The sequence below is a fragment of the Phalaenopsis equestris genome, unplaced genomic scaffold (genome assembly GCF_001263595.1).
Source record: "Phalaenopsis equestris unplaced genomic scaffold, ASM126359v1 Scaffold000002, whole genome shotgun sequence".
Classification (NCBI taxonomy): Eukaryota; Viridiplantae; Streptophyta; class Magnoliopsida; order Asparagales; family Orchidaceae; genus Phalaenopsis; species Phalaenopsis equestris.
This window is the reverse complement of record NW_018164444.1, coordinates 72,008,212-72,033,201: the sequence shown is the minus strand read 5'-3', so window position 1 is coordinate 72,033,201 and position 24,990 is coordinate 72,008,212. Positions and strand designations below refer to the sequence as shown.

Genomic DNA, 24,990 nt, shown 5'->3' with positions numbered 1-24,990 from the left:
ATTTCCTACAAGATATAACAAAGATATAAGAAATGCTAAGTATCAACTATTAAAATTTTGCTTATATATATATATATATATATATATATGTTTAATATTAGAACTAGGTTGATAATATTTTAAACCAAAGCTCACATCTTTAACTCCAGCCTTATAATTAAAATTTATTTGTTATTGTACCAATTACAGAAAGAAATTTGAGTAAAAAAGAGATAAGGAAACACCATGATGCTATGAAGAAGAAATCATGGAGGAACCAACTTAAAATTATATTTAAATTCCAGCCATGATAAGCATAACCATGGAACACAGCTAATAAATGAGCATCATAAGACACAAGCAAACAGCAAAATGACTAATGAGAAATGCCAATTATGCACAAATGTTGACTTAATCTACTGGTGCGAACGATGAATTTGGAACGAGCATGGCGAGCACAATCAACAAGAGATCAGGGTTGGGACACATCAAACATTTGCCTGGCATACACATGTTGGACATAGAAGATGTTGATATCAGCACCATCGTCTGACATCACCAAATTCTATCAGAATTCTCTCTGATAAATTGCTCTCCCCAAAATAGAAGCAATGGATTAAAGACAGTTACCATAAGTAAATTAGATAAATCAAGTCTTAAAAGTATACAAAAGGGGAGTCTTCTGAAGATACAATACAGTTATTGGAGATACACAAACATAACTTACGATGTCTTCAGCCTCGCCTCATAAACACAGAGGATAATGAAAACACAACAAAGGTTTAAAGAGAAATAGCAAGGCTCAATAGTCCAGAGAGCCCACGGGCATTATCTCGGAGCTCAGATTTCTAGATTCTTGCTGAGCAATGTAGTTGTCGCAGCTTCCAGTAGAAAGCCTTCTCAGCGGCGCAGAGTTTATGAGGTTAACACCTTGCTTTGACATTTGCTGCACTTCCTGTAGGGAGAGTATCTTGATGCACCACACATTGTTCACAAACTCCCTGAGAAAACAATCCAAACAAACCTGGTTAAAGATGAGCATGCAATTTTAAACAAGCGAGATTGGAGCCCCTCTTTTTATTTTATTTTAGGGGCATTTGCATACATACCACACAATTCCTATGCATTCACATTGATCACCTAAATTTTGCTTTTTTACATTTATACCACCCAAATTTTACAGATATCACATTAAAAATGCCACCATTTTAAGTTTAAAAAAGTGAAATACACCTTTTTAATCATAGGCAAAGTGGGATGCAGGTAAAATCGTACTTTATTTTTTTCCTAGCCAGTCAACACAAACAGAAGTGGTCCAAGTTGAGGATTGCTTGAAGTGTTAAACCTATTTTATGCTTGTCAAGCAAGTCAACCTCATTACTTCTAATTGAACGACATATATATATATATATGTATATATATATATATATATATATATATATATATATATATATTTTCCTCTTTTATTTTCACTGTGAATATTCAAATTTTGCTTTAACTATATGCTCTCAATAGATATTACTGCCATCATTCCTTTGATATCATCATTCAGTTGACCCTTTCTAGTTTTGACACATGCATATAATTACTCTCATTTTTGTCACACTCAGTCAGTTTGTACATATGAAGTAAGTTATTCGATTCGAGGCAGAATCAGAACAATTTTCCAGAAAAAATAGGGCAAATCAATATTGTTCTTTAATAACATCAAATCAAAACAATACAACACAAATATAAAAGATAAGCACCTACAATTCGAGAGGCAATGTTTCCCAATTCCTGCGATTTGATAGGTAGGAAATCTCTCCAAATTCCAAAATCTAAGACTCGCAACTCAATTTCATGCACAAATATAATCCTAAACACAATAAGCCTATTTATATACAACAAGACTAAATTATTTCTAGGCGTACAAAAGACAAAAAATTGCCCTTAGGCTAGGCACCAATGAACAACACTCCCCCACCCACAAACGACATTGTCCTCAAGGTGGAAAGAAGTGAGAATTTTCCACTTGCTCTAGCACAAATGTCTCTATTTCTTCATCCTCTGCTCCTTGTCATGCCCCATAAGAACTTGTAATTTTCGATCCTTGCAACGGTGTCCTGAGGTAAACTTCTCATCACACCGAAAACATAATTCGGATAGATATATCCCAATGAGCGACTACACCGATCTTTTCTTATATGTTTTGGATCACTCAAGCCGATGTCATGAGGGATGTGACCTATGTGAGGTCCATAAAATACCACAACTTTTAGTGTTTTATGATTCACCTTCGAATAATGAGTAGGGAGTTCTATCATTTTTATTCTGATTTTCCTAGTCAAAGGGGATCTCTTGGCACTCTTGTACAAAATCTGTCTCTGTAAGGCGCTTGTGTCGCTCTCGGTTGTGACCCAATATTCCTGTCCCATGCATCATCCCTCTGGACTTTCACTATTTGAGTTTTTGGTATTGTCGTGGTGGTAGCAGTTTGGTACGACACTCCATCTGTGTTGCTCCAACTAGCCTTCTTCTTCTGGTTTTTGTCCTCCACCATTTGGGCTAGCATCATCGTCTCCCTCAACTCCCTCGGTCTCAAGAGTCTAAGTGTTGCCCGTATGATGAGTTTTAGGCCCTTCTTGAGATTCCTCTGCACACCTGCTTCAAAAATCTCAATAGCTCGAATCTCTCCCTATATTCCATGATAATCATATCCTGAGAGAAGGCATAAAAGTATTCGTGTAAATCTACTTCTTAAATGACTCGGAAACGTTCAAACAATCAATCCTTATATTCCTCCCACGAACGGATCTAGTATCTAGCCACCCTCCACTTAAACCAGACTTGAACTTTCCTCTCCAAACATAAGCATACCACCATGAGTTTCTTCTCCACAACTAGCCAATTCACCGCAAAATATCGCTCAGCCTGATACACCTCGAGTGTGTCTTCCCCTCGAAGATCAATATCTTCAACTTCCTAACCCTAACATCTTCATCCTAACTTCCTCTCTCTTCGTTGTTTCACCCCATCTATCAAGTGCAAAACTCTCTCCTTAGAACATAGTCAAATCCCCTCACCGCTTCTTTCTTTTCTTCTTTGTGATCCTACATACCTCTTGCATAATCTCTTTTCCATGTTTCGACCGAAATCTCTAAACCACCGCCAATCGAAGCCCTAAGAGGATATTCTCGAATGTAGTTTTTTTCCTCCTCATTTTTCTCTCATCTGATCTCCTTCCCTTTTGATTTATCTCTGGTCAACCTTTGGAAAAGGTCTGCAAACTGAACCTCCAATGGGGTCTTATATTGCATCTCAATAAGCTTCCAGCTTCCTCGTCATCTCCTCCTAGCTCTCAAATCTATAATCAACGGCGTAAACATTTCCTTCATATAAGATTTAAGTTGCCCCGTTTCTTCCTCCAATTCTTCTCCAAATTTTCTATCTTCTTGGCTGCCAATACTCCCAACAAATTTTCAATCACAAAGGCAAAATTTGTATACCCTTAAACCACATCGTTGGCTTGGCTGGCTGACGAAGTTCAATCAGAAAGAAGTGTCGCACAATCAGTAGGAGGAAAAAGAAGGAAGTTTCAGGTCAAATTAAGCTGCATGATTGATCCTCTCTTCTATCAATATGATTCCTAGTATCTTGAGCTCTGATACCAATTATACGATCATAAGCAAAAATAAACAAGATTTTCCAAAAAATTAGGGCAAATTAATATTTTTCTTCAATAACATCAAATCAAAACAATAAAACATATGAATATAAAGATAAACATCTACAATTCGAGAGGTAGCAATCTCTCCCAATTCTTATAATTCAAGAGATAGAAAATCTCTCCTAAACCCTAAACATAAGACACATAACCCAATCTCATTCATAAACCCATCCCTAAACGAAATAAGACTATTTATACCTAACAACAATAATAATAAAAGACTAAGGCGTTCAAAAGATAAAATTGCCTTCAACTAGGGATCAACATACCGGTAAGAAATATATTTTCTAGTTTTGTCTCGCATCCATCTAAATGTACTCAATGTTGCCACGGTCTGGATTTCATGTTTACAAGTAAGAATTAAAAAGTAAGATATGTGGGAAAGTGGCCAATTCAAGGTCGAGTTCATGCTCCAACTTCACCACCTTCGAAAGTCATTAATTGTGATGGTCTAACTTTTTGTTATTATAGTGTAACCCAAACATGAACAAACAACATACATTCATATCTACATAAATATAATATAAATAATGAGAAAATATATTATAATATATATTAAACCATATACAAATTGACAACCAAAATAATCAATTTAACTATTAGAAAATTGTTTACTACAAAAACACAAATCTATACAATATAATCAACAAAAAATGCAAGTTTAGAACTTGTTTAAATCACCATAATATTACATTATCAGAACTCCCGAGGCACATCTAACTTCAACATTAAAAAGTTCAACTATTTTATATCCATAATCAACTGTACAATAGATCCAAGATAACAATATCAATCACCTATATATTATCATATCTACTAATAATATGGACTAATAATTATTAACCTTGCCCCTTATAAAATCATGTATTTTACTAATCACGAGCCTTTTATTTTCTATACATTTTCTTCTCTTTAATAACATTCTTTTATAATATCTCACCAACGAGCACAAGTAAAACTAAAAGAAGCTTATGGCCCCAACTATAATTTACACAACATGATAATTTCCTTTTGGTGAAACTATGTTTAGAAAAAAGCAATGAATAAACAAATAAGCTTGGAAAGGAATTTCAAACTACAGTAAGAACTTACGGCCAGGGATCATCGCCGACAAGAAGAACATCATTCTCCCTGTCGACAAATACAAGCTGCCAGCCTGATCTCAAAGGGTCCTCCAAATCAAGCCCAAAAAGGCGCCCAAGCTCACTTCGTAGCTCAGGGTAGCTATTGTATCTGGTGATATCCAGTGACCTTCCAAAGGTGCCTGATTTATAAACCTACAATACAAACACGACTAATTATTGCAAGAAATTTGAATAATTTATAACAAAAAAGGAAGATATAGCACTTTGAATTGACCAAATTTTTTAAAGAAAGTGCATTCCAACAAGTTTAAGGAATATCAACAAACATAATAGGAGCAGTGAATCTCTTTCTAGCTTGCAGATTTGATTGTTTTCTAAGACTACCAACCCAAATTGCAGAATGCGTTAGCAACCAAGAATCGGAAACTTTAGACTAAGGTACCAAAAAAAAATGCAATTTTTCCCTCTGAAAAGAATTTTTTATCAAGAATTTAGATGGCTGAAAAACAAAAAAATTGAAAGTACATAACAAATTATTGAAGCAACTTCTTGTTAAGAAAATAAGTACCTCAGCACATATTTCTCATCTCAGTGATTATAAATGACAGTATTGTACTGTTGTGCTGCAAACCGTTGAAATAAAACTACCAAGATTTGTGTGTAAGATTTGAGAACGCCTAAGCATTTTGTATACTTTTTTCAATTCAGATTGTCAATTTTACATTTGGGGATAAACCGCAATACAAGAGGCTAAAGGTGTGATACAAACTAAGAGAGAGAGATTACAAGGTCTCTCTGACAAACATCCTCAATCGTTACTGTACCCTTCTCAACTCCTCAATCGTAAATCAATTGTTACTGTACCATGGATACAAATAGAAAGCTTTAATTCCCTCAGAAAAGCGTTACATTCTTACATAAAACGAAAAAAACATAAGTTGACAGAAAATGGTGATTATTTTACTGAAAATAGTAATATAATAAAGCCTATCACATTGAAATGGCTATATTTGCATAAACCATGTAAATGTGCAGGTACTAGAAATCAATAAACGTTAAAAGCATCAGATAATTAATGGATGCAATAAAAAGATCCAGCTTCACATCAAGAAGCACAATGGAAGAAGGATAAGTGGACAAAACAAAACATCGGGGAGTACTTCACCTTCACATAGGTTCCATTTTGTGAAATCTCCTGGCCATTGTTATCCGGAGAGTGCAAAAGTCCTGACTCCTCTAACCCACCAGAACTGGTAAGTGCTTGATTTAGTTGGAAATCCACTTCATTTGTGCTCAAAAAGTTAGTTGCAGCATGGGACACTCTAGCTGTATTAGACTCACATCCTATACTCCTAAGTCCAGGCACTCCATTCTGCACCAATAGTGGTGAAAGTTCCAAATTTGCACCAAAAAGGAGGTGTTGGGGATCTACACCATGGTTATTGGAGCATTCTCTACCTGGAAATGGTGCTAGCATCGTAGTATCTCGCGAAATATCAGGAAAAAGAGAACTAAACTGGTCCACCTGCGGCAGAACACATTGAACTCCTGATGGCAGTAATGGGTCAAGTGCAGTTTGTTTAGACAACCATGGGCTAGTCATCGGGGAACTAAGAAGGTTTGATGATTCTTCGTATGAAAATGGCTGCAAGAAACCGTTCAGTGATGATGTCACAGATGTGGAGACATAGTTGCCGTTGGAATCAGGAAAGCTCGGAGGTTGTGAAATTGAAGAAATTTTTTGTAATGTTGGAGACTGGGATTGAGATACTGATGGCTGCATCGTCTGGCCCAGCATAATACCAGAAATTAGCTGATCATAAAATTGTTTCTGCTGTTGCTGTTGCTGCCTCTGGACGTGAGGATTCTGTTGGATTTGTTTTAACTGCTGCTGTTGATCACCAAATGATTGGCATTGCTGCACTTGCTGGTGAAAAAAGCCTGATGGGGTATGGTTGTGGCCATGGTTTTCTTGAGAATTTTGAACAAAAGGTTGTTGTGACTGAGGCTGCTGCAGAGCTTGATTTGATTGTAAATTGTTGGGTCTGTTAATGATGCTCGGAGTATGCTGAAACTGAATGCTGGTAGGAACCTGTTTCAAGGGCTCAATGGGCCTCATATCTTGAATAGCCTCTACAGTCGTAGCCTGGTAAATATCAGGCTTCAGTCCAAGTGATGAATTATTATAAGGCGAAACTCCGATTCCCTGAAAATTCAATGGTTGCACCCCCAGGTTCCCACTATCTCGAAGCCATGCCAGAGCAGAATTCAGTCCCAAATCACCAATGTTTCCGCCTAAATGCAAAAAAAAAAAAAAAAAAAAAAAAAAAAAAAAAAAAAAAAAACAAAAATTTTATAAAAATGTTATTCAAACATTAACAAGGAATTCTACAACCTGAATATGGCAAATATCAATGATGGCTACTATAAGTTGCCATGTCTACAAGTTAGGAATTAGGAAGAGGAAAGTTGAGAAATGTAGCTGTAAATTGCAATCTAAGTATAAAAAAGAAAGTGCATGAATAAATCACACCATAAAGAGGGGGAAGCCCAGGAGGCCATGGACGCTTAAGCCTGAGAGAGAAAGGAGAGGGATACATTGGAAATGTAGTTAGAGGTTCAATTTCCCAAAGGGATACCCTTGGTTGTCTCTCAGCAGCAGTTGATTCATCCCAGCCAACCTACATCCAATTAGACATGTTTAAAAATCATAACACTAAGGTATGTCAAAATCAACAGCAACTGAATTACAGCATCTGATGCAAGATTGAGAGATGAAGATTGAATTTACTTATTATATGCCATATATTTCTAACGAGGAAGAGAAACATATTCTACCTTGACAGAACGCCAATGAGAACTTGGCCAGTGCACTGGATTCAGATCGCTTATGCCGGTGATTGTGCCCATGTATCTGAAAGAAAGTAAAAAACTGTGATACAATATGAACCCTTCAGTGTGTTAAGCTACATGTCAAGTAAATGACAGGAGCGCATTTTAAAGCAGAAGGAAAAAAAAAAAAACATGCATGAAGCTTTGTTTTCATACGAACATGAAGCTTTGTTTTCATACGCAATCAAGCATGTTGGACTATAATAAAAAAGGAATTTATCTCCGCCATACCTTCGCACACTTGACTCTTCAGTCTCAAAGAGCATTCTAAATCTCATACCCACCGAAACACGAGTATGATAGACTGCTTTAATATACTTTGCTAGTGGTATAACAAACTCAGATGGGCATGCCCTGAAAGAAAGATGATGTATATCCTCTGGAAAATATAAGTTAAATTAATATCAATGAACTATTTTATACCTTGGGTTATAAAATATAGTAAACCGACTATTGGTAGCAGCAGCGTGAGCAGCTGCAGCAAGAAGACCTATGTGCATGCTATCACTTGAAATAACTGATGAAGGCATTACTGTTTGTGGGCGATTGGCACGCCTGATGCCAAGAAGAAGCTGATTGTTTTCATTCCTGATGGGCAAAATAAATCAGTATAAGCAGATGGGAATGAATAGGTCAGAAAACCAATAGGAAATAAATTAGAGTAAAATATGTTAGGTGGATATTATTACCAGATAAAAAGGACAGAATCTCCTGTAACAAGTCTCTTTGCACTTACGAAGACACTCCATCCAGTTGTGAGGAGATGTCTCTTTGGCTGGCCTGCATTAAAAAAGGTGGTAAAAGTTATTGATTCAATCTATTCAACAAGCTAGGGCATCTTTAATAATTGCTTTCTTCGGTGCATTAGCAGATTCAGAAAGAAACCCATAAGCATTAGACTTGACAAAACTAATTAACTTTATCTTTCAGGATCATAATAGGCATACCCAATGCATGTAACTCCCCGGGCTGGGGAAGGATTTGATGCTTCATCTTTCTCCTTTTTGAATTATTAATTTAATATCTCAATAGTTTTCAAGGCATTATGCTATAGGAAATTCATTCAATTCAAGGTAAGAAAATAATTCTTAAATTTGTAGGCTTTTATTCTTCTGAATTTCAAAATATTAGGCAAAAGCATATTAGAAGGCTTCATTAGGAATGAATCCCAACTGTTACTCTTCATAACTTAACCACATAGTAATTTTGATTTGTGCTAACAGCAAGTGTTGGGAATCCATACCCGCTATGCTTGCACTTCTCCATTCCAAGATTTATACATCTAGTAGAGGCGACTTTATTTCATTCAATACAGAACTACTATATATTATAAAATGACTGCAAATAAATAAAATAGTAAATGGTTTGCTGTAACTTGAAAAGGTAATTTGTTGCATGGCTTCACAAGCAAAGTTATTAGCAACCTTCATTCTTGAATCTATAGACGCTGTAAAGGGCAAATCCTTAATACTAAAAATATTTTTCTTAATAGAGCACCAAAAGAATATTGTAATTTAATCTCATAAACAGAAAAAAAAAAGGTGCCCATCTCTTGTACTGTGGCAAGCAAAAACCAGTCAGTAAGATCAAAACGCGTCAAAATGGTTCATGGATCAACTCAGGCCAGTTCCAAGTTAAGGCCAGCTCAGCCTGAGCTGGAGATGTGGCATCAATAGCTCATCAATTTGCCTGAGGTGCACAGCAGCCCGTCTAAGCCATCTTGCAATTCGAAAAATGATAGGACTAAGAAGTCATCTAACAATCAACTCAGGCCCTATTCACGGATAATTTGACATCACACTTGAATCATTTACTCGTCCATCAAACAATTACAAAAGACGACAGTATCACGTAAGCCACTTAGGGTGTTGTATATCCACATTGCTTCGGATTTCTTGAATCTATTTATGCAATTTCAATCCCCCAACAGTATATACAACCAAGGTTGATTTAATATGTTGACCATTAAAAATAAATAAATAAATAAATAAAATTAAGTTAAAACTCTGCTCCCGCCTCTTTCACGTTCAGTTTTTAAAACTGATCCCGCTCCATTCTCTCTCACGAGATAGCCAAATTTCTTTGTTGAGGTTCGAAAGGCACGAAACAGAAAATAGAAAAACCCTCTTCTCATATTTTACTTCTCTCTGTTCGAACTCCACTTGGTCCCTGTCCCAGTGAATAGCAAAGCCAGAGTTAATCCTCTTGCAATATAGTCGCGACTAGAACTAGAGAGAAAAGCAATGACTCAATTGCGGTGTGTGTAGACCTTTGAATTCCCCATTCAACACCGCAGCCTTTTCTCTTGCGATCAACCCAGCAGCTCAACTCTCCACCACGCACAAACCATTAAACGACCAAAGCCAAAGCTTCTCTGTTCGAAGACGAAAACCACATAGCCTCCATTCCTCTCATATAGCCGCGATTGGAATTAGTGCGACTAGAAACAAAGAGATAGTGGCATATAGAGACCTTAGAAGCTCCTGTTCAGACCTGTATGTTTGTCCTTCACGCAAAAAGCAAGAATTGGACACTGGTGCCTAAGTTTGTCCATGCAGATGCCAATGAGAAGGCAGAGGCGGGATAGCTGCAGCAAAAATTTCTGGAAATTCTTTTTGATTGCAGCCCTCCAGCAATTTCCCTGTGCTTGTCTGACGCAAAAAAGCTGAAAAGTTCTTTTTCCAGGAGACGAGCAACTTCACTTTGCCGCCAACGACAATATCTCAGCGTACAATAACCTTCAAAATTCTACTTTCTCCTTTCGCTTGCAGAACCCAACCTGGTTGCCCGCCCCTTTCTTGTTCAAATCCTGTTTCTCTGCTAGCACAAACCCTCGCTTAACCCAGCCATTTGTGTTTGACGCGATAGCCAGAGCAGACCAATACCCTAGCTTTTCTCCAAATTTCATCGCAATGCCTTGATCCCTGCCTTACTCGTGAACCCAACCTGAGCGAGCCTCACGCCTTCTTCACTCGCAAACAACAAAATCCAAGCTCTCCCATTTTATTGTGTTTTCTCCTCTCTCTCTCTCTCTCTCTCTCTCTCTCTCTCTCTATATTATAGTTGAATTCAGAATAATATAGAATAATATTATTGATTTGAAACAGGACATAAATAACCCTTAATGAATCCTATAATAGGGAAGACAATAAAAAAAAGAAATAACAAGAAAAGATATAACACATATATCTCTAATTAATCAATTCATTTTAATTACTTCAGATAAAGGAAACAACATAAAGCATAAATAAAAAAGGAAATAACTTAAATCTAAGGAAAAAAGTTTAATCCTTGTAACTTGTAACAATAATAAATTAATTGTTAATATAACTTCTAACACTCTCCCTCAAGTTGAAACATGGTTGTAAATCATGTTCAACTTGGATTTGAAAACATAAAATAATAGGCGAAATTCTTTGTGAAGTCTTTGTCCCGTACTTGATAATCAACCCCAAGGGTATTTAGTTCACAGTGAAAAAGCTCTAGGAGAGGGTCTACTATAAGAGAGATTTCGGAGGAGGGTTTGCTGCAGGAAAATGTGCGAAGGAATCAGTAGAGCATGACTGTACTGTAAAGCAACTAGCAAAGCTCATAAATTCTACAGAAAGAACATTGCTCCGATGACGGACATTAGCTCTTTTGAATTATCCCTGCGCAGGCCAATTTTCTAATAAATTGAGCCTAGCACTAGTGCGCTCACAAAGACCATGCCAAGTCTTGCTTGATTGTACTCCGAACACCTCCAATATATTGACCAGTACTTCCATACACAGATTTTTGAATTGGTCATAACTGGATTGCAAACATTCAGTTGAGAAGGAATGATCAGATGCACCCGGTAATGGTTTGCTAAGCTCTCCAGCCAATGCTGCATTTTGCTTGTGCAGTGGAGAAAATTTGTCTCTCAAGATCGATTTTTAGTTTTCCTTCTGCGGAGGCAGAACTTGTTTCCAGCATCCACACCTCGGTTGGCTCCATCATCGATTTTATGTACTCAGAAAATTTTCTCAAAATATTCTACTAGCTTCTGAGAATTCTCGCCCAACGGTCCATAAAAAATTACTTGGCCCCCTTTTTTCAGTAAAAGTAAATCATCAAAGGACTCAAATATGTCAATGCTTGGCTGGTGGATGGTACAAACAACAATTCTTCATGTGTTGACACTGTTTCTTACCATTCTCATGACAATGACAGCTGCCCTTGCATCAAGACCTGATGTTGTTTCATCCATGATGAGTAGCTGAGGAGGGTCTGCAGAGGATGGGGACTGTCGATAAAAGTTCCGGCTGCTTATAGGAAATTCCAGCACTAACAAGAAGGAGATCTAGATGCGCAGTGGAAAGACCGCAGGAAGATGCGTCTCAATTAAGGAAGCCTGCAAGAAGGAGATGATTTTTTTTTCCGGTCACAGGAGAAGGTTTTGGTGGCTGATAAATCTGCAGAATGTAGTTCTGACGACGGGAAAGGACGCGGGAGGAAGAGCTGACAGTGGGAGGAGGGGATAGATCTGACTTCAGGAATCTCCACAGGAGAAAACCTACAATTTTTCTCCACATAAGAAAAACCAAACGGGAGAAAACCTATTGGAAAGATCTCCACGGGAGAAAAGAGCTGCTGGGAAGCAAACTGTTGGGAAAATCTCCACGAGAGAGAGTTATAGGGAGGAAAACTACTGGAAGGAAATTTAGCCAGCTGGTGGAAAGGTTGGGCCAGTTGCAGGAATTTTCCTTCAAGTATTCTCATGAGGAAGCTGCAGGGAAGCCACGTTGAATATGTTGGGAGATTCACGAGTCTGCAGGAAGTTTCCGAGAGATGCTTTCACAGACTCGCAGGAAGTTCCCTGCAGATTCACTTTCACGTGAAAGCGGGATTTGGGAATAGAGAAGGATTGTAGTCCGCAGTGGTTGACTCCAACAACGGGTTCCTGCAGCGAGGGCCTGCTGGCTAAAGACTCTAGATGGGCTTGCGACAATTTGGGAAGTTAATTGGTGTTGATTGCTACCAGAGAAGAAGCAGAAGTCACCATTTCAAGGGACAATCTCGGTCTCGGTAGCTGAGGCAAGAGAAGAGCGTGCCTCCCCGCAAGGAGGATGACAAGAAGGGAGTCTAGCGAATCTGGAAGAAGCACCGACGACTAAGATAGGAAATTTGGCTCTGATACAATGTTAAATTCATAATAATTCGGAATAATATTATTGATATAAAAGGGGAGTATAAAACTCTTCATAAATCCTAAAATAAGAAATACAATAAAAAAAATAAAAAGAAAGAAACACATATATCTCTAATTAATCAATTCATATTAATTACTTGGAGATAAAGAAAACAACATAAAACATAAAATAGGAAAGAACATAAAACATAAAATGAAAGAAAATAACTCCAATACAAGGAAATAAATTTACACCTCATAACTTCTAACAGGACACCGCCTTTAGCTGTCCCACTTGTCGAGTTGTTTCATTCACAAAGCAGAGCGTTGTCGAGGAAGCGGAGGGAAGAGGAATCAGAGGATAATCAAGAGGAAAAACTTCGGCTCTAGGACGACGATGGAGAGATTTTAGTCATATAGAAAATCTTGTAGATGAAGCCAGAGAGAGATTAACCATGGCTAAGGCACTATCTTTAGCACCAAGTGTAAGTTTTTAGTCTGATTATCGACGGTGGGAGATGTGAAAATATAATATCCACATTGATGGTAAAGAAATTGGTGTTGGCCACACAGAAAGATCCTCAGCCATATTCCCTTACCTAGTTAAAGAGAGGAAACGAGGCACACATAGATTAGCATTGCTTGGTTGAATTCTCAATTGGAGATTAGTTACGGGAACAAGTGTGATGCGACATAGTTTTGAAAGATGTGTGTCATATTCTATTGGGGAGGCCTTGACAATTCGACCGCAAGTTTCAACATGATAGCTTCCAGAATACTTACGCATTTAAAAAGGATCGAAACGTGTTGTGCAATTGCCCGTCAAGGATGTGAGAAGTGTAGACGACACAGAGGAGACGCTAACCTCGAGGGCCATCTTCATGGAGTCAGTTTGGGATGCTCCAGTAGCGATGTCTTGGTCGTACTAGAAGAAACTATGGAAGAGAGTGAGATACTAGCACCGATACCACTGCTATGTGACTACTAGGATGTTATGACCAAAAGTCTTCCAGAGGGATTGTCGTCAATGAGACATTCAGCATGCCATAGATCTCATACCTAGATTAATGTTTACCAAACATGTATGCCTATAGTTTGAGACCTTCAAAGTACGAGAAGTTGCAGCGACAAGTACATGATTTCATCACAAGAGGGCTGGTCAGAGAGAGTATCAGCATGTTTGTTGTCCCTACCCCGATGGTACCCAAGAAGAACGGCTCATGGCGGATATGCATTGACAGTAGGGTCATCAAAAGATTACTATCAAGTACCAGTTCCCCATACTTCACTTAGATGATCTCTTAGATCAATTGTACAGAGCCATTCTCTTTTCCAAGATCGACTTGCGCAGTTGGTATTACAAAATCCGGATGAGGCCAGGAGACGAGTGGAAAACCGCTTTCAAGACACGAGATGGATTATACGAGTGAATAATTATGTCCTTTAGATTGTCTAATGAGCCCAACAAAGTCATGAGGTTGATGTATCATGTTTTGGGCCCACATTGGAAAATTTGTGGTATTCTGCTTTGGCGATATTTTGGTATGCAGTTGATCCAAAGAGGAGCACTTACAATAATTGAGGATGGCATTTGAGGTGTTGCAAGCAGAAAAGCTAGATGCCCATCCAACGAAATGTCACTTTATGACAACTCATGTATACTTTTTGGGTTATATCGTGTTTAGTATAGACATTCAGATGGATTCTACAATGATCGAAGTCACTATTAGCTGGACCGCACTGCAGTCATCACCGAGCTGAGATGGTTTATGGGATTATTGTCATTTTGCAGGCAATTCATCTAAAGCTTCAATACCATCACCGCTCCCCTAACATAGCTGTTGAAAGGAGAGAAATTCCAGTGGACAAATGCAACTTAGAACAATTTAGACACATTGAAAGAGGTGACCCAGGCCCTAGTTTTGGAATTATCATATTTCAATCAGCTGTTCAAGGTCTATGTTATTGTGAAAACTCTTGAGCATTGGAGCCATTACCCACTAATGAGCAATTTCACCTTGTTCACAGAACACAAAGCCTTGAAAATCCTAAATAACAAGAATAAATTGAAGGTTCAACATGTATCTTGGTTGGAATACTTGGCGTCATTTCAGTTCATGGTTAAGCACAAGGCGGGGAGTCGGAAGTGCATAACAAACGCACTGAGCCTTCATCAGTTGTGATCATTGTGATGCAGGCTAGAGTCGTCGGCCTTGAGATAGTGAAGGAGTTGTACAAGGCAAATAAGGATTTGGAAAAATCTGAAAGCAATGTCAAAAGAAGCCTACCGGGCGGTACTACAAAGCTGATGGGTCTTGTTCTACTAGAACAAGTCGTGCATTCCTAGATGTTTGTTGAGGGACTCCATTGTTTAGAAAAGTCACGATGGAGAACTTGTAGGGCATTATGGCAGGGACAAGGCTCTCACACACATGAGAGAACACTTCTTTTAGCCCTGAATAGTGAGAAATGTGGAGTAGCGCGTCAGAAGCATATAAGAAGCCAAAAAGAAATGTAAGAGAATACTTCTTACACCCTATTACCAGTACCAAAAGCACCGTAGGTGGAAGTTAGCATATAGACTTTATCGTGTGTCTCCAGAGGACACAGTGGAACAAAGATTCTGTGATAGTTGTGATGGATCGATTCTCAAAGTTGACACATTACGTACCTTGCCAAGAGACGTTGCATGCACAGCATGTCTCCAATTTGTAGTTCAGGGAGGTGGTGAGACTACACGGGATACCCTAACATCACATCCAACAGAGATGTCAACTTTCTAAGTCACTTCTGGAGGAGTATGTGGGGGAAGCTAGGCACTAAGCTTCAATTCAGTTCAACAGCTCACCTACAGACGAAAGGTAAAATGGGGTAGTCAATAGGAGTCTGGGGAACTTTTTGAGATATTCGTGGGGAAGAGTAAGCAGTGCGATCTGATTCTAGTTCAGGCTGAGTTTGCATATAATAGATCCCTAAGTCATACCGCCGGACAAACCCCATTAAAGATCATGTACTACTCACTCTATTTGAATTGGTACCACTCATGTCGACATTAAAGGATGCTAAAGAACGGGTGCATGGGATTTAGAAACTACACGAGGTTGGAAAGGAGATCTAAACAGAATCCCAAGTATGAAGCACAAGCAAAAAATACAAGGAAAAATATGACTTTTCAAGGAAGCCTAGTGTAGATCTGACTGAAGAAAGAGAGATTTGCATTCTAAAAACATAAGCCCATAACAGACGAACCTTTCAAAATACTTTGGAAGTTGAATGTCAATGCCTATAAGATCAACCTATCAGGTGACTAGTGTTTTCGTTACGTTCAATGTCCGGACTTGGCACCGTACTACGAGGACTCAAAGGCTTCGACGTAAGGAGTCGAAACTACCCCAAACCTGAGAAACTGATGCGGGGCTTGGGCATAACCGATCAGTTCAGCAAGTATGTGTCGGGCCAGCAAGTAGGCATGACTGATTGGCTATCTATTGGGTGGGAACTGCCACCCTTTTCCCCCTACTTATTGTCATATTATAAATATATGTTGCTTGTTGTTAAGGATTTAGTTTTGCTTTTTCTGATTTCAATTTTCTAGTTGTCGACAATTTCCTCTCTTTTTAGGGTCATATCCAAGGATAGGTGGTTCTCCGGCTGTATCATGCTCTGAGTGGTGGTTATCCTCAATCCCTCTCCATACTCCCTCTTCCCAGCTTGTTGGCCTCTTCCCAACGCCTCACCTGTGTTGCTTCTGTGGTTGATATCCTGACAACACCCCATCGGATTTCCACATACCACTTTTGGCTCTCTCTGTGTTAATGCCAACCTTCCCTGCACCTAAACCCATTGTCACTAGCCCTCCTGCACCCATCCTTACTACCGCCAACCGCACCTACAGACTCCTCCTCTACTGCCAACCCCTTCCAGCATCTGTGTGTTGTTGCATCCCCCTTGCGCTCCACCTATCCACTATCGTAGCCTCTCAAACCAACCCTACACCTCTGTGTTGGCGCCAACCTTCCCTGCACGTAAACCCATTTTCACTAGCCCTCCTGCACCCATCCTTATTGCCGCCAACCGCACCTACAGACTCCTCTACTGCCAACCCCTTCCAGCATCTGTGTGTTGTTGCATCCCCCTTGCCCTCCACCTATCCACTGTCGTAGCCTCTCAAACCAACCCTACACCTATTATCCAGCCAGGGTTCATCACATTCGCCCTCGCCCTAGGATCTCATTTACATTCATGTTATTTTATATTCAGATCTATGAGCATTTGTTGTGATTTCTTTTAAATTTCAACAAAAATATTCGTGTTTGATTATCTTTAGGGTTAACTTCAGTATCAGAAGGCTTGTATAATTTTCTGATAACAAGTTCAAATAATAAAAATTACCTTACTAAATATCACGAGCAATCATCTTCCTATTTGCAAAAATCTTAGTTTAAATTGCTATGGTTTGAGAAGCAAACAAGAAGTCATAATCTAAAGATAAAATAATTAAAATAAAGTATAAATTCAAATAAACGACAAGGGTTAATAATCCTTCCTCAATAATTGGGGTTGTGCTATGAATAACAATGAAGACAAATTATTGTGAGGTTGGTTGAAAAGAAAAGACCTATCAATAATCACAAGTCATATGATCTATAGCACCATAATCAATCATTCATGTAGTATTAAGTTAAAAACTACCCCAACATTATTCAAAATAATTATAAATGTTGAGGCCTTTTCAAAATTATCATCCATCATCTTTGCTTCGACAATAGCAATTAATATCATCTTGGAATTATTCTTCCATGAATCATGAATACAATCCTACCATTCCGAATATCCCTCTAGTTCAAAGCAATAAATCGTTGCCAATGGATTTACTTAAAAGTAGACTTATCAACACTCATGGTGGTCTTTAATTGGTAGTCCTAGGTTTGGTTCTGCCAATTTTGGGTTGAACAGCATCAAACCACCATTGCTGTGACACCAGGATTGTCAAATTCACCCTTTAAGGTTTCATGTCATGCAGTCTCTCAGGAATTAAATCTTCACACAAAATCTCTCCACGAACTTGTTCGAGGTTCCCATACAAACCAAAAAGAAGGACGGGCTAACCAAAAAGAAGGACGGGCACCCATAGCAGCTCAATATGAGCAGTCAGCATGCTGAAAAATTAACAAAATATTTCATGACTTCCTTACAATATGTTAAATTAGTAAAAAATTGCAGCAAACTCTCTATCAATCATAGAAGGAATTTTTTAGAGCATTCCAAGTTTCTTGGGTGACAGTGGGAAAGCATAAAAAATGCTTCATAATTTATAAATTACAGACTTTAATAGCCAACTCTTTACCTTCTGCCATGATTCGCACTAATTATCTAACTTAGCAGATGACTTGTTACCTTGGATGTAGAAGAGTTTTTCCATTCAGGAGTATAACTCTCCAATAATTGTAACCAAACATCCTAATTTGATTCTGTAAAGATGATCATTGCGTTGAAAACACTCAAACCGAAAAATCACATAAATTGATTTTTCACATATTTTTCCTTAGCGGCAATGATGAGCAATGTTCCAAAGCAGCGATCAGTAAACACTCTCTATTATCTTGATTAGAAGGGGCATGTCTACTTTAGCAATTTACGGGCCTCCCTTATGTTGTAGCGGGAACCGCTAGGAAAGATAGCAATTAAAATATGTCCACCCACAGGTGGACTATCGGCAGGGTGATGTCCTCAACAACCTTGAACCCTTCCAATAAGTTACCATTTTAAATGGCAAAGATGGAGTTGTAATATAAAACTGGCCGGCATCCGATTTAGCAATTTATCTTGAAGCTTTCAGCTATGTGATGATGACAAAAAATTTCCAGGGGGGAGCATATGCAACTTCTCCTCCTATTTTAGAGAAGTCTCTGATACCAACTGAGAGCTAAGGATTAGATTTCATATCTCATCAATCAAAATAGAACCCCTTCAACCAATTAATAATGTAAGGCAAAAAAAGTAAACTTATAAAAAAAAAAAAAAACAGAAAACTAACAATGGAAGAATCACAGATCTAATTACCTAGAAATTAGTTCTAAATTATGTAGCTAAAATACAACAGTACAATCCATAATTTAAGGGGAAAAATCTCAAAATTAATAAATGACACTCAGATGAGAGCTCTCCATATCAATCATCACTCCCCCTCAAATGAAAGCTTTCTCATGTCAATAAAGTTGACATGAATGTCACCCACAGTTAAGCATTGATAAATCAAAGTAAAAAAGCACCAAAAACCCCATAGAAGCCCCAAATCACATGAAACACAATTGAACCTAACAATAACACCCGATCTGCTACTTGTTAGGAAGTGTAAACTAAAGTGAAGTCAAAGTTACGTTTGATATATCACCACTGATCAAATCCCATTTTCAAAACAAAATAAAAAATAACAATAATAATTAAAAAAAAAACTTAAGCCCATGGGTGATGATTAACCACTTGTGTTTGTGCACCAACATATTTTTTGCCCGTCCAATATCGTTGTAAACTAATATTCTCAAATGCCTTGAGGCGACATTCATGTAATTTGTATACCTAGTGCTTTAGATGTATATCTCGTCACAAAAATAAGCTATAAAGCAGCCTACTCTTCGGCTAAATTTCAACCTGCAATCCCCTCATTCAATTCTTTTAATTTAAAAATAGTCCCATGATTAAAAATTATAATTACAAATACTAATTGCTGATGAGAATTTCTAACAGGATAACATATATTCTAACTGGTGAGGAACCCAAAGAAACTGAACTAAAAAGCAGTCTTTGAGGCATGTCATATCAGTTTCCTAACTTTTCAACGCTCACCTCGAAAGATGTGACGAAATTTCCACTCATTTCCATGCAGATCTCTAGCAATCAGTTCTTGTGCAGGAGGCTGCAGAGAAAAGTCCTACCAAAACAATGAAGCAAAAATAAAGGCAAATCCATAAATATGGCAGACTCAGCGAAGGTTTATTAGACAGTTTAAAAACATGGGGTTTTACATACATACCACCTAATTTCTATGCATTTACAAATATCACCTAAACTTTATTTTATACATTTATACCGCACAAATTTTTTATATCATAAAAAATACTACCATTTTAACTTTTAAAATATAAAATACACATTTTCATGCGAAGGGAATGTGAAATGTATGAAAAATTGAAGTTTAGGAGTTAGATATGTAAATACATAGGAATTGAGTGGTGTGTATGTAATGTCCCTGAAAACATTAATGCAGAAAAAACTACCAATGGAGGAAAGACTTTTTCAGCTGCTCGACGTGGAACAGAAAATCCTCCATGAGTGCTGGTGTCACTTGCAGTCAGTGTTTTACAGAAATAGTTGGTTGGCTGTTTGCTTGCTGCACCCAATTCAGCAGGGAGATATGGATCTTTTTGCTCTTGCTACAATCATTAAGATGTAAAATTATAACATGATTAACGAAATATCTCATAATTTGTAATTACAAAATAAATATAAATTACCGGATTAAGTGGTTGCAAAGTCATTTGAGCATAGACCTCATCAGTCTCAACATCAGCCTGAATAATGAATCTCAGAAAATATTGAACGTTAGAAAGTCCATAAGGCCAGATAAGATGATCAGGTAGGAAATGATATAGGGATTCTTACATGCATTGTAACATCATGGAGTTGGCAAATTAACTGAGGAGGCAGAGATGGATAATTTGGAATATGGGAATCAATCTCCTTGTTTGTGGATGCAGCTACCTGATCAAATTCAGGTGATAACTTCAAATTAATAGATTTAGAGAATCACAAATTCTACCTGCTTAATGATGATACAAAGATTTTTCAACAAAACATACTTCAGATTCCTGGTCGCCTACTTTCAGAATAATAAACTAGCACAGTAAATATTAATTAAGAAAACAGAAACAGGTAGTCAAATCTCCAAATTGTCTAAATATGCAACAAGAAATGAGCTATATCTACAACTTCATGCTGAGGAAATGCCAACAGACGACATGTGCCAATTTCAGAACAATCATTATTATGCTGGTCCCGCTAGATAAGACTAAAATACTTGCAGTTAGTACATAGCTCGTAGGAAAAGGTGGGAGATCATTATAAATCACAAAATATCCATCAATGGAACTAGTTGTAGGACTGTACCATAACAAAGCAAGTAGCATAAAGATCAGATAAGCAAGAATTCCCTCTCTTTTAGGTAACAAAATAAATGTATTCTTGGTTATGTAATAAATTAAAAAATAATCTGAAAAAACTCTGCGATATACAGCTGGAAACATTCCTCAATCCTTTGGTACTTAAAGTTATGGACTCCAGTCCAACAGACCTGCTCACTATGGCCTTGTGGAAAATACACCACACGAGTTCCTACCAAGGGCAACGAAACAAGAGGACCAGCACATGCATGCCACAGCTCAGAGTTCAAACACCTTTGTTCACCTGCAGGGGTTGTTTTAGGAGCAATTAGGAACCGAGTAAGTTGCAAGAAAGCTCAATGGAAACTATTCCTACATCAAGTTAAGAAAACAACATTTAAATGAACAACTCTTATATCAACTAAGAACCAATTAAAAATAAGATAACAAAAAAAGCAATATGAAATGGTTAAATATTTTAATCAATCTCCTTAGAAACATGGAAGTGAACCCAAATAACTCATTTGTAAGGGCCCAACTACTTGATACCATCAGAATTTCCATAAACTTTCCAGTAAGAGAATCTCTATATGTTTTTTGTGGCACTCTGCAGGGAATGCAATATATTTCGGAATTTACTCCTCAATAGACTACTCAATCAATACTAAAAACTGCAAAGTATTTAGGGCAAACATATACTACCGTTGATGAACTTTAAAGAATATTTTTTTTAATGACTAACCTGGCTCAGAAAGTTGGCTGTAAATGAATCTACAAAACAGAAGACATCTTCAGAAACTCCTACATTGTTATTGTCAAAAAGGAAGGCACTACCAACAGAATTCCAAATTCTTGGGGCAACAAAGGAATAACTTTAAGTCAGTTATGAAGCTTCCATTTAGTTTCTGCAACATTCACTTAAGTTAACTACAGCTTTCTTAAACTGCCATGTTATCTGAATATTTAACGCATCCTCTCACGTACTCGCAGTTTGATTCAGTGACATCATTTTGGTTTAAGTTTGCAGCATTAGCCACTCATTCCAGCATTTTTTTTTCCAATTTCTTTTATTCATCACAATAAGTTAAAATCTGAATACATCGATATTACAATGCAACAAAACGAAACAAATAAAAGTAAACTATCAAGCTAACATGACGCCAACGTAGTCAGCGACGACACAGTCACTTTAACTTGGACCTGGTCTAAGCGTCAAAACTTAACTTAGCTCACCTTCTTGCGGTAGTTGGGTTAAATCCGAAGAAGACAACGAAGATGACGAAAGCCTCATCTTAACGGACGCTGAATACTACGGATGCAGAAGAAGTAAACCTAGTTGCCCGTTTTCCTCAGCAACTCCTTAAACCTTTAGCACAGACGCTCCACCTGATACAAACGGGTTTACTCTCCCCTGCTAAAAATGCCATCATATCTACACCCAAACACGTCAAAATCCAAAACCACTCCCTCTTCCTCTTCAATCAACTCCTACAGAAACATCAGCACATAACGATCAGCTAAACAGTAGCCCTAAAAACATTCATCCAACCGGACAAAAACCAAAAAACCAAGCAGCCAACCAAAATCTCTCACAAAATTTAGTACCCCTTTCCAGCCGAACCCAGCTTTCCTCCGAGCAACACGCAGCTCCTACTTCCGAACCGTGCGAGCCAGAAGACGATCTTCCATCCAGAACCCAAGCAGCACAACGATGAAAAAACTATACGGAGCCGAACAAATTTGGAAGCACTCCAGAGAAAAAACACATAACCGACAACAAAATTTCAAACAAACAAGAAAGAAATCAACAGTGCGCCGAAGTCCGCTGCAGCTCCCATCAGCTATATCACAGTGGTCTTCCTTTTAATTTCTTTTCCCCTCTCTTTTACTGCTCTTCCCGACTTGGATCAAGAACCATATACTTTGATGGCAGCTCTACAGCTCAGAACACAAAAGGAGATGAAAGGAGGAGAGAGAAAGAGAGGGAGGGAGGGGAGAGAGGGTTTGCCACTGTCGGCTTTAACCTTCCATTTGTTTCTTTTTCTACTGCGATTAATGCGTAAGGGCCGATGCTATTACACGACGGCAATCGGAAATTGGCCAATTTTTTTGTGCAGTTAATCACATGAGAAATATTTGCAGGCACGCCAGGTAGTCTGTAGGTAGGATGTTACAGATCTACGTTTTCCTGTAATTTATCTGTAATCTATAAATATATGAAAATAGAAGTGTAAAATTTATTAGTTACATATATGTTAGATGAAGATTACAGAGGATATAACACAGATATAACCCAAAATACATACGTACACAAATATTTCACTAATTATAGGCCGCCAACTCCTAACAAATACTACTCCGTAAATATGTAAATACATAAGAATTGAGTGGTATGTATGTAAATTTTTTTTTTCATAATTAACACAATGAAATAAAAGACAAAATTTTATAGCATAAATCAAATTAAAAGTTTTTATATGAAATAATGGACTTAAATTGAGTATAATTTCATTAATATTTTTGGCAATAATATATTAAGCTAGACAGCTTCGACTGCCTTCCCCATTTCTCCTTTTCATTAACCTGTCCGAGGGACTGGTAAGTGCGTACGATTCTATTCTATATCTATGTTGAATTAATTTTTTTTGGATATATTTGTAAATAGCTGCAAAAAAAAATTGTTATTTAAGCAAATATTTATATATATATATATATATATTTAATATATATATATATAATATTTGAAGACGCAATATCTTTTAATAATTTATAAGGGCATTTACGTATATACCGATAAATTTCATGGTCGTGTATTTATGTATCTAACACTTAAATTTTATTTTTTATATTTATGCTATCAAAAATATCACTATTTAAGCTTTTAGAATTTGAAATGCATTATTTTGATGCAGCGAAAATTTGGCATATATGTAAAAATAAATGTTTAGGGGTTAGATATGTAAATAAATGTTTAGGTGTTATATATGTAAATATAAAAGAATTGAGTGGTGTTTATATAAATCTTCCTAATTTATAATAAAAGAGTTTATGGTATCAAAGAAAGTTTAAATTTATATTTTGATAATTTACATATAAAAGATGTATATGTAAATTAGGGGTGTAAACGAGTCGAGCTTGAGCGAGCCCAACTAGATTCGTGTCGATTCGTGTTTAGCTAGTTAAAAATATCGCTTTTCGTGTTTGATTCGTTTATATATTGAGCTAAAAAATTTGTTCATGTTTGGCTCATTTGCTTATCAAACTGAACATGAGCTGTTTGCGAACAATGAGTTATATATATATATATATATGGTACAATTTTTATTCTTAAATGCCACCCAAGCTCGAGAAGGAAAAAAGGAGCCGCAAAAGAAGAAAAAGGAAGAGAAAGCTTCGTTTATAATTTATACCTCAATATTGTCTTGCTACTCAAATCATAAAAGAAGAAAAATAATGAAGTTAGTCGTGGAGATGGAAGACAAGCACAATACTCTCCTAGAAATTTTGGAGGTGGTCTTCACTTGAGCATCATTCGTAACCCATTAATCTATGTTTTAAAAGTATCATTTGATTAACAGTTTGTTATTGTTTAGCAAAACATTGTTATAAAACATTTTTTTCTTTAGTGAAACATGTTTTTTACAGCAATTCACACGTGTATAAAGCAAAATAAGTTTATAAATCATTTTTTTCTTTAGTGGAACATGATTTTTATAGTATTTTACACAAACACAACAATATTTTACTGAATGATTTGACAACATAGTTCTTTAATAAATGCTTTATAAATATTTCCTCTCAAATACAACATGATTTTACATCATTATCTAACCAGTACAACAATGTTGTATGGCATATTATAAGATAGGTAAGGGCATTATGCAATTTAGTTTATACTACAACATGGTTTTAAATCATTTTTTGCGAGTATAATCATGTTGTAGTATGTTATAACATGTGTAAGAGCCCAAGAACATTTGGTATATAGTTCAACATGGTTTTAGTGTCATTTTT

The 24,990-nt window shown here is 37.2% G+C and overlaps 1 protein-coding gene across 2 annotated transcripts; it reads right to left on the bottom strand.

Moving 5' to 3' along the window:
• Window positions 1-595: 595 nt before the first annotated feature.
• On the bottom strand, window positions 596-23,031 carry LOC110030209 (auxin response factor 17-like). 2 transcript variants are annotated; one of them, XM_020732823.1, is made up of 15 exons: window positions 22,570-23,031; window positions 22,210-22,464; window positions 21,168-21,280; window positions 20,480-20,578; window positions 20,332-20,388; window positions 20,095-20,250; window positions 19,664-19,748; window positions 8,355-8,445; window positions 8,089-8,253; window positions 7,897-8,019; window positions 7,612-7,687; window positions 7,307-7,454; window positions 5,939-7,068; window positions 4,781-4,965; window positions 596-980 (listed from the first exon to the last, which is right to left on the bottom strand). In XM_020732823.1, the coding sequence occupies exons 2-15, from the start codon at window positions 22,265-22,267 to the stop codon at window positions 782-784; spliced, it is 2,685 nt and encodes an 894-aa protein (XP_020588482.1). In that variant the 5' UTR covers window positions 22,268-22,464; window positions 22,570-23,031; the 3' UTR covers window positions 596-781. The 2 variants fall into 2 exon arrangements, with proteins under 2 accessions (XP_020588482.1, XP_020588473.1); XM_020732814.1 differs by having other exon boundaries at window positions 22,582-23,031.
• Between the last annotated feature and the right edge of the window lie 1,959 nt (window positions 23,032-24,990).

Bases quoted from the DNA above. Each gene is read 5' to 3' on its own strand.
- LOC110030209 (XM_020732823.1), bottom strand. From the start codon at position 22,267: ATGAGGCTTTCGTCATCTTCGTTGTCTTCTTCGGATTTAACCCAACTA. The intron at 8,020-8,088 runs GTATAAAATAGT...TCTTTCTTTCAG, and splicing joins ACTATATTTTATAACCCAAG to GGCATGCCCATCTGAGTTTG. The intron at 7,069-7,306 runs GTGTGATTTATT...TTTTGCATTTAG, and splicing joins TGGGCTTCCCCCTCTTTATG to GCGGAAACATTGGTGATTTG.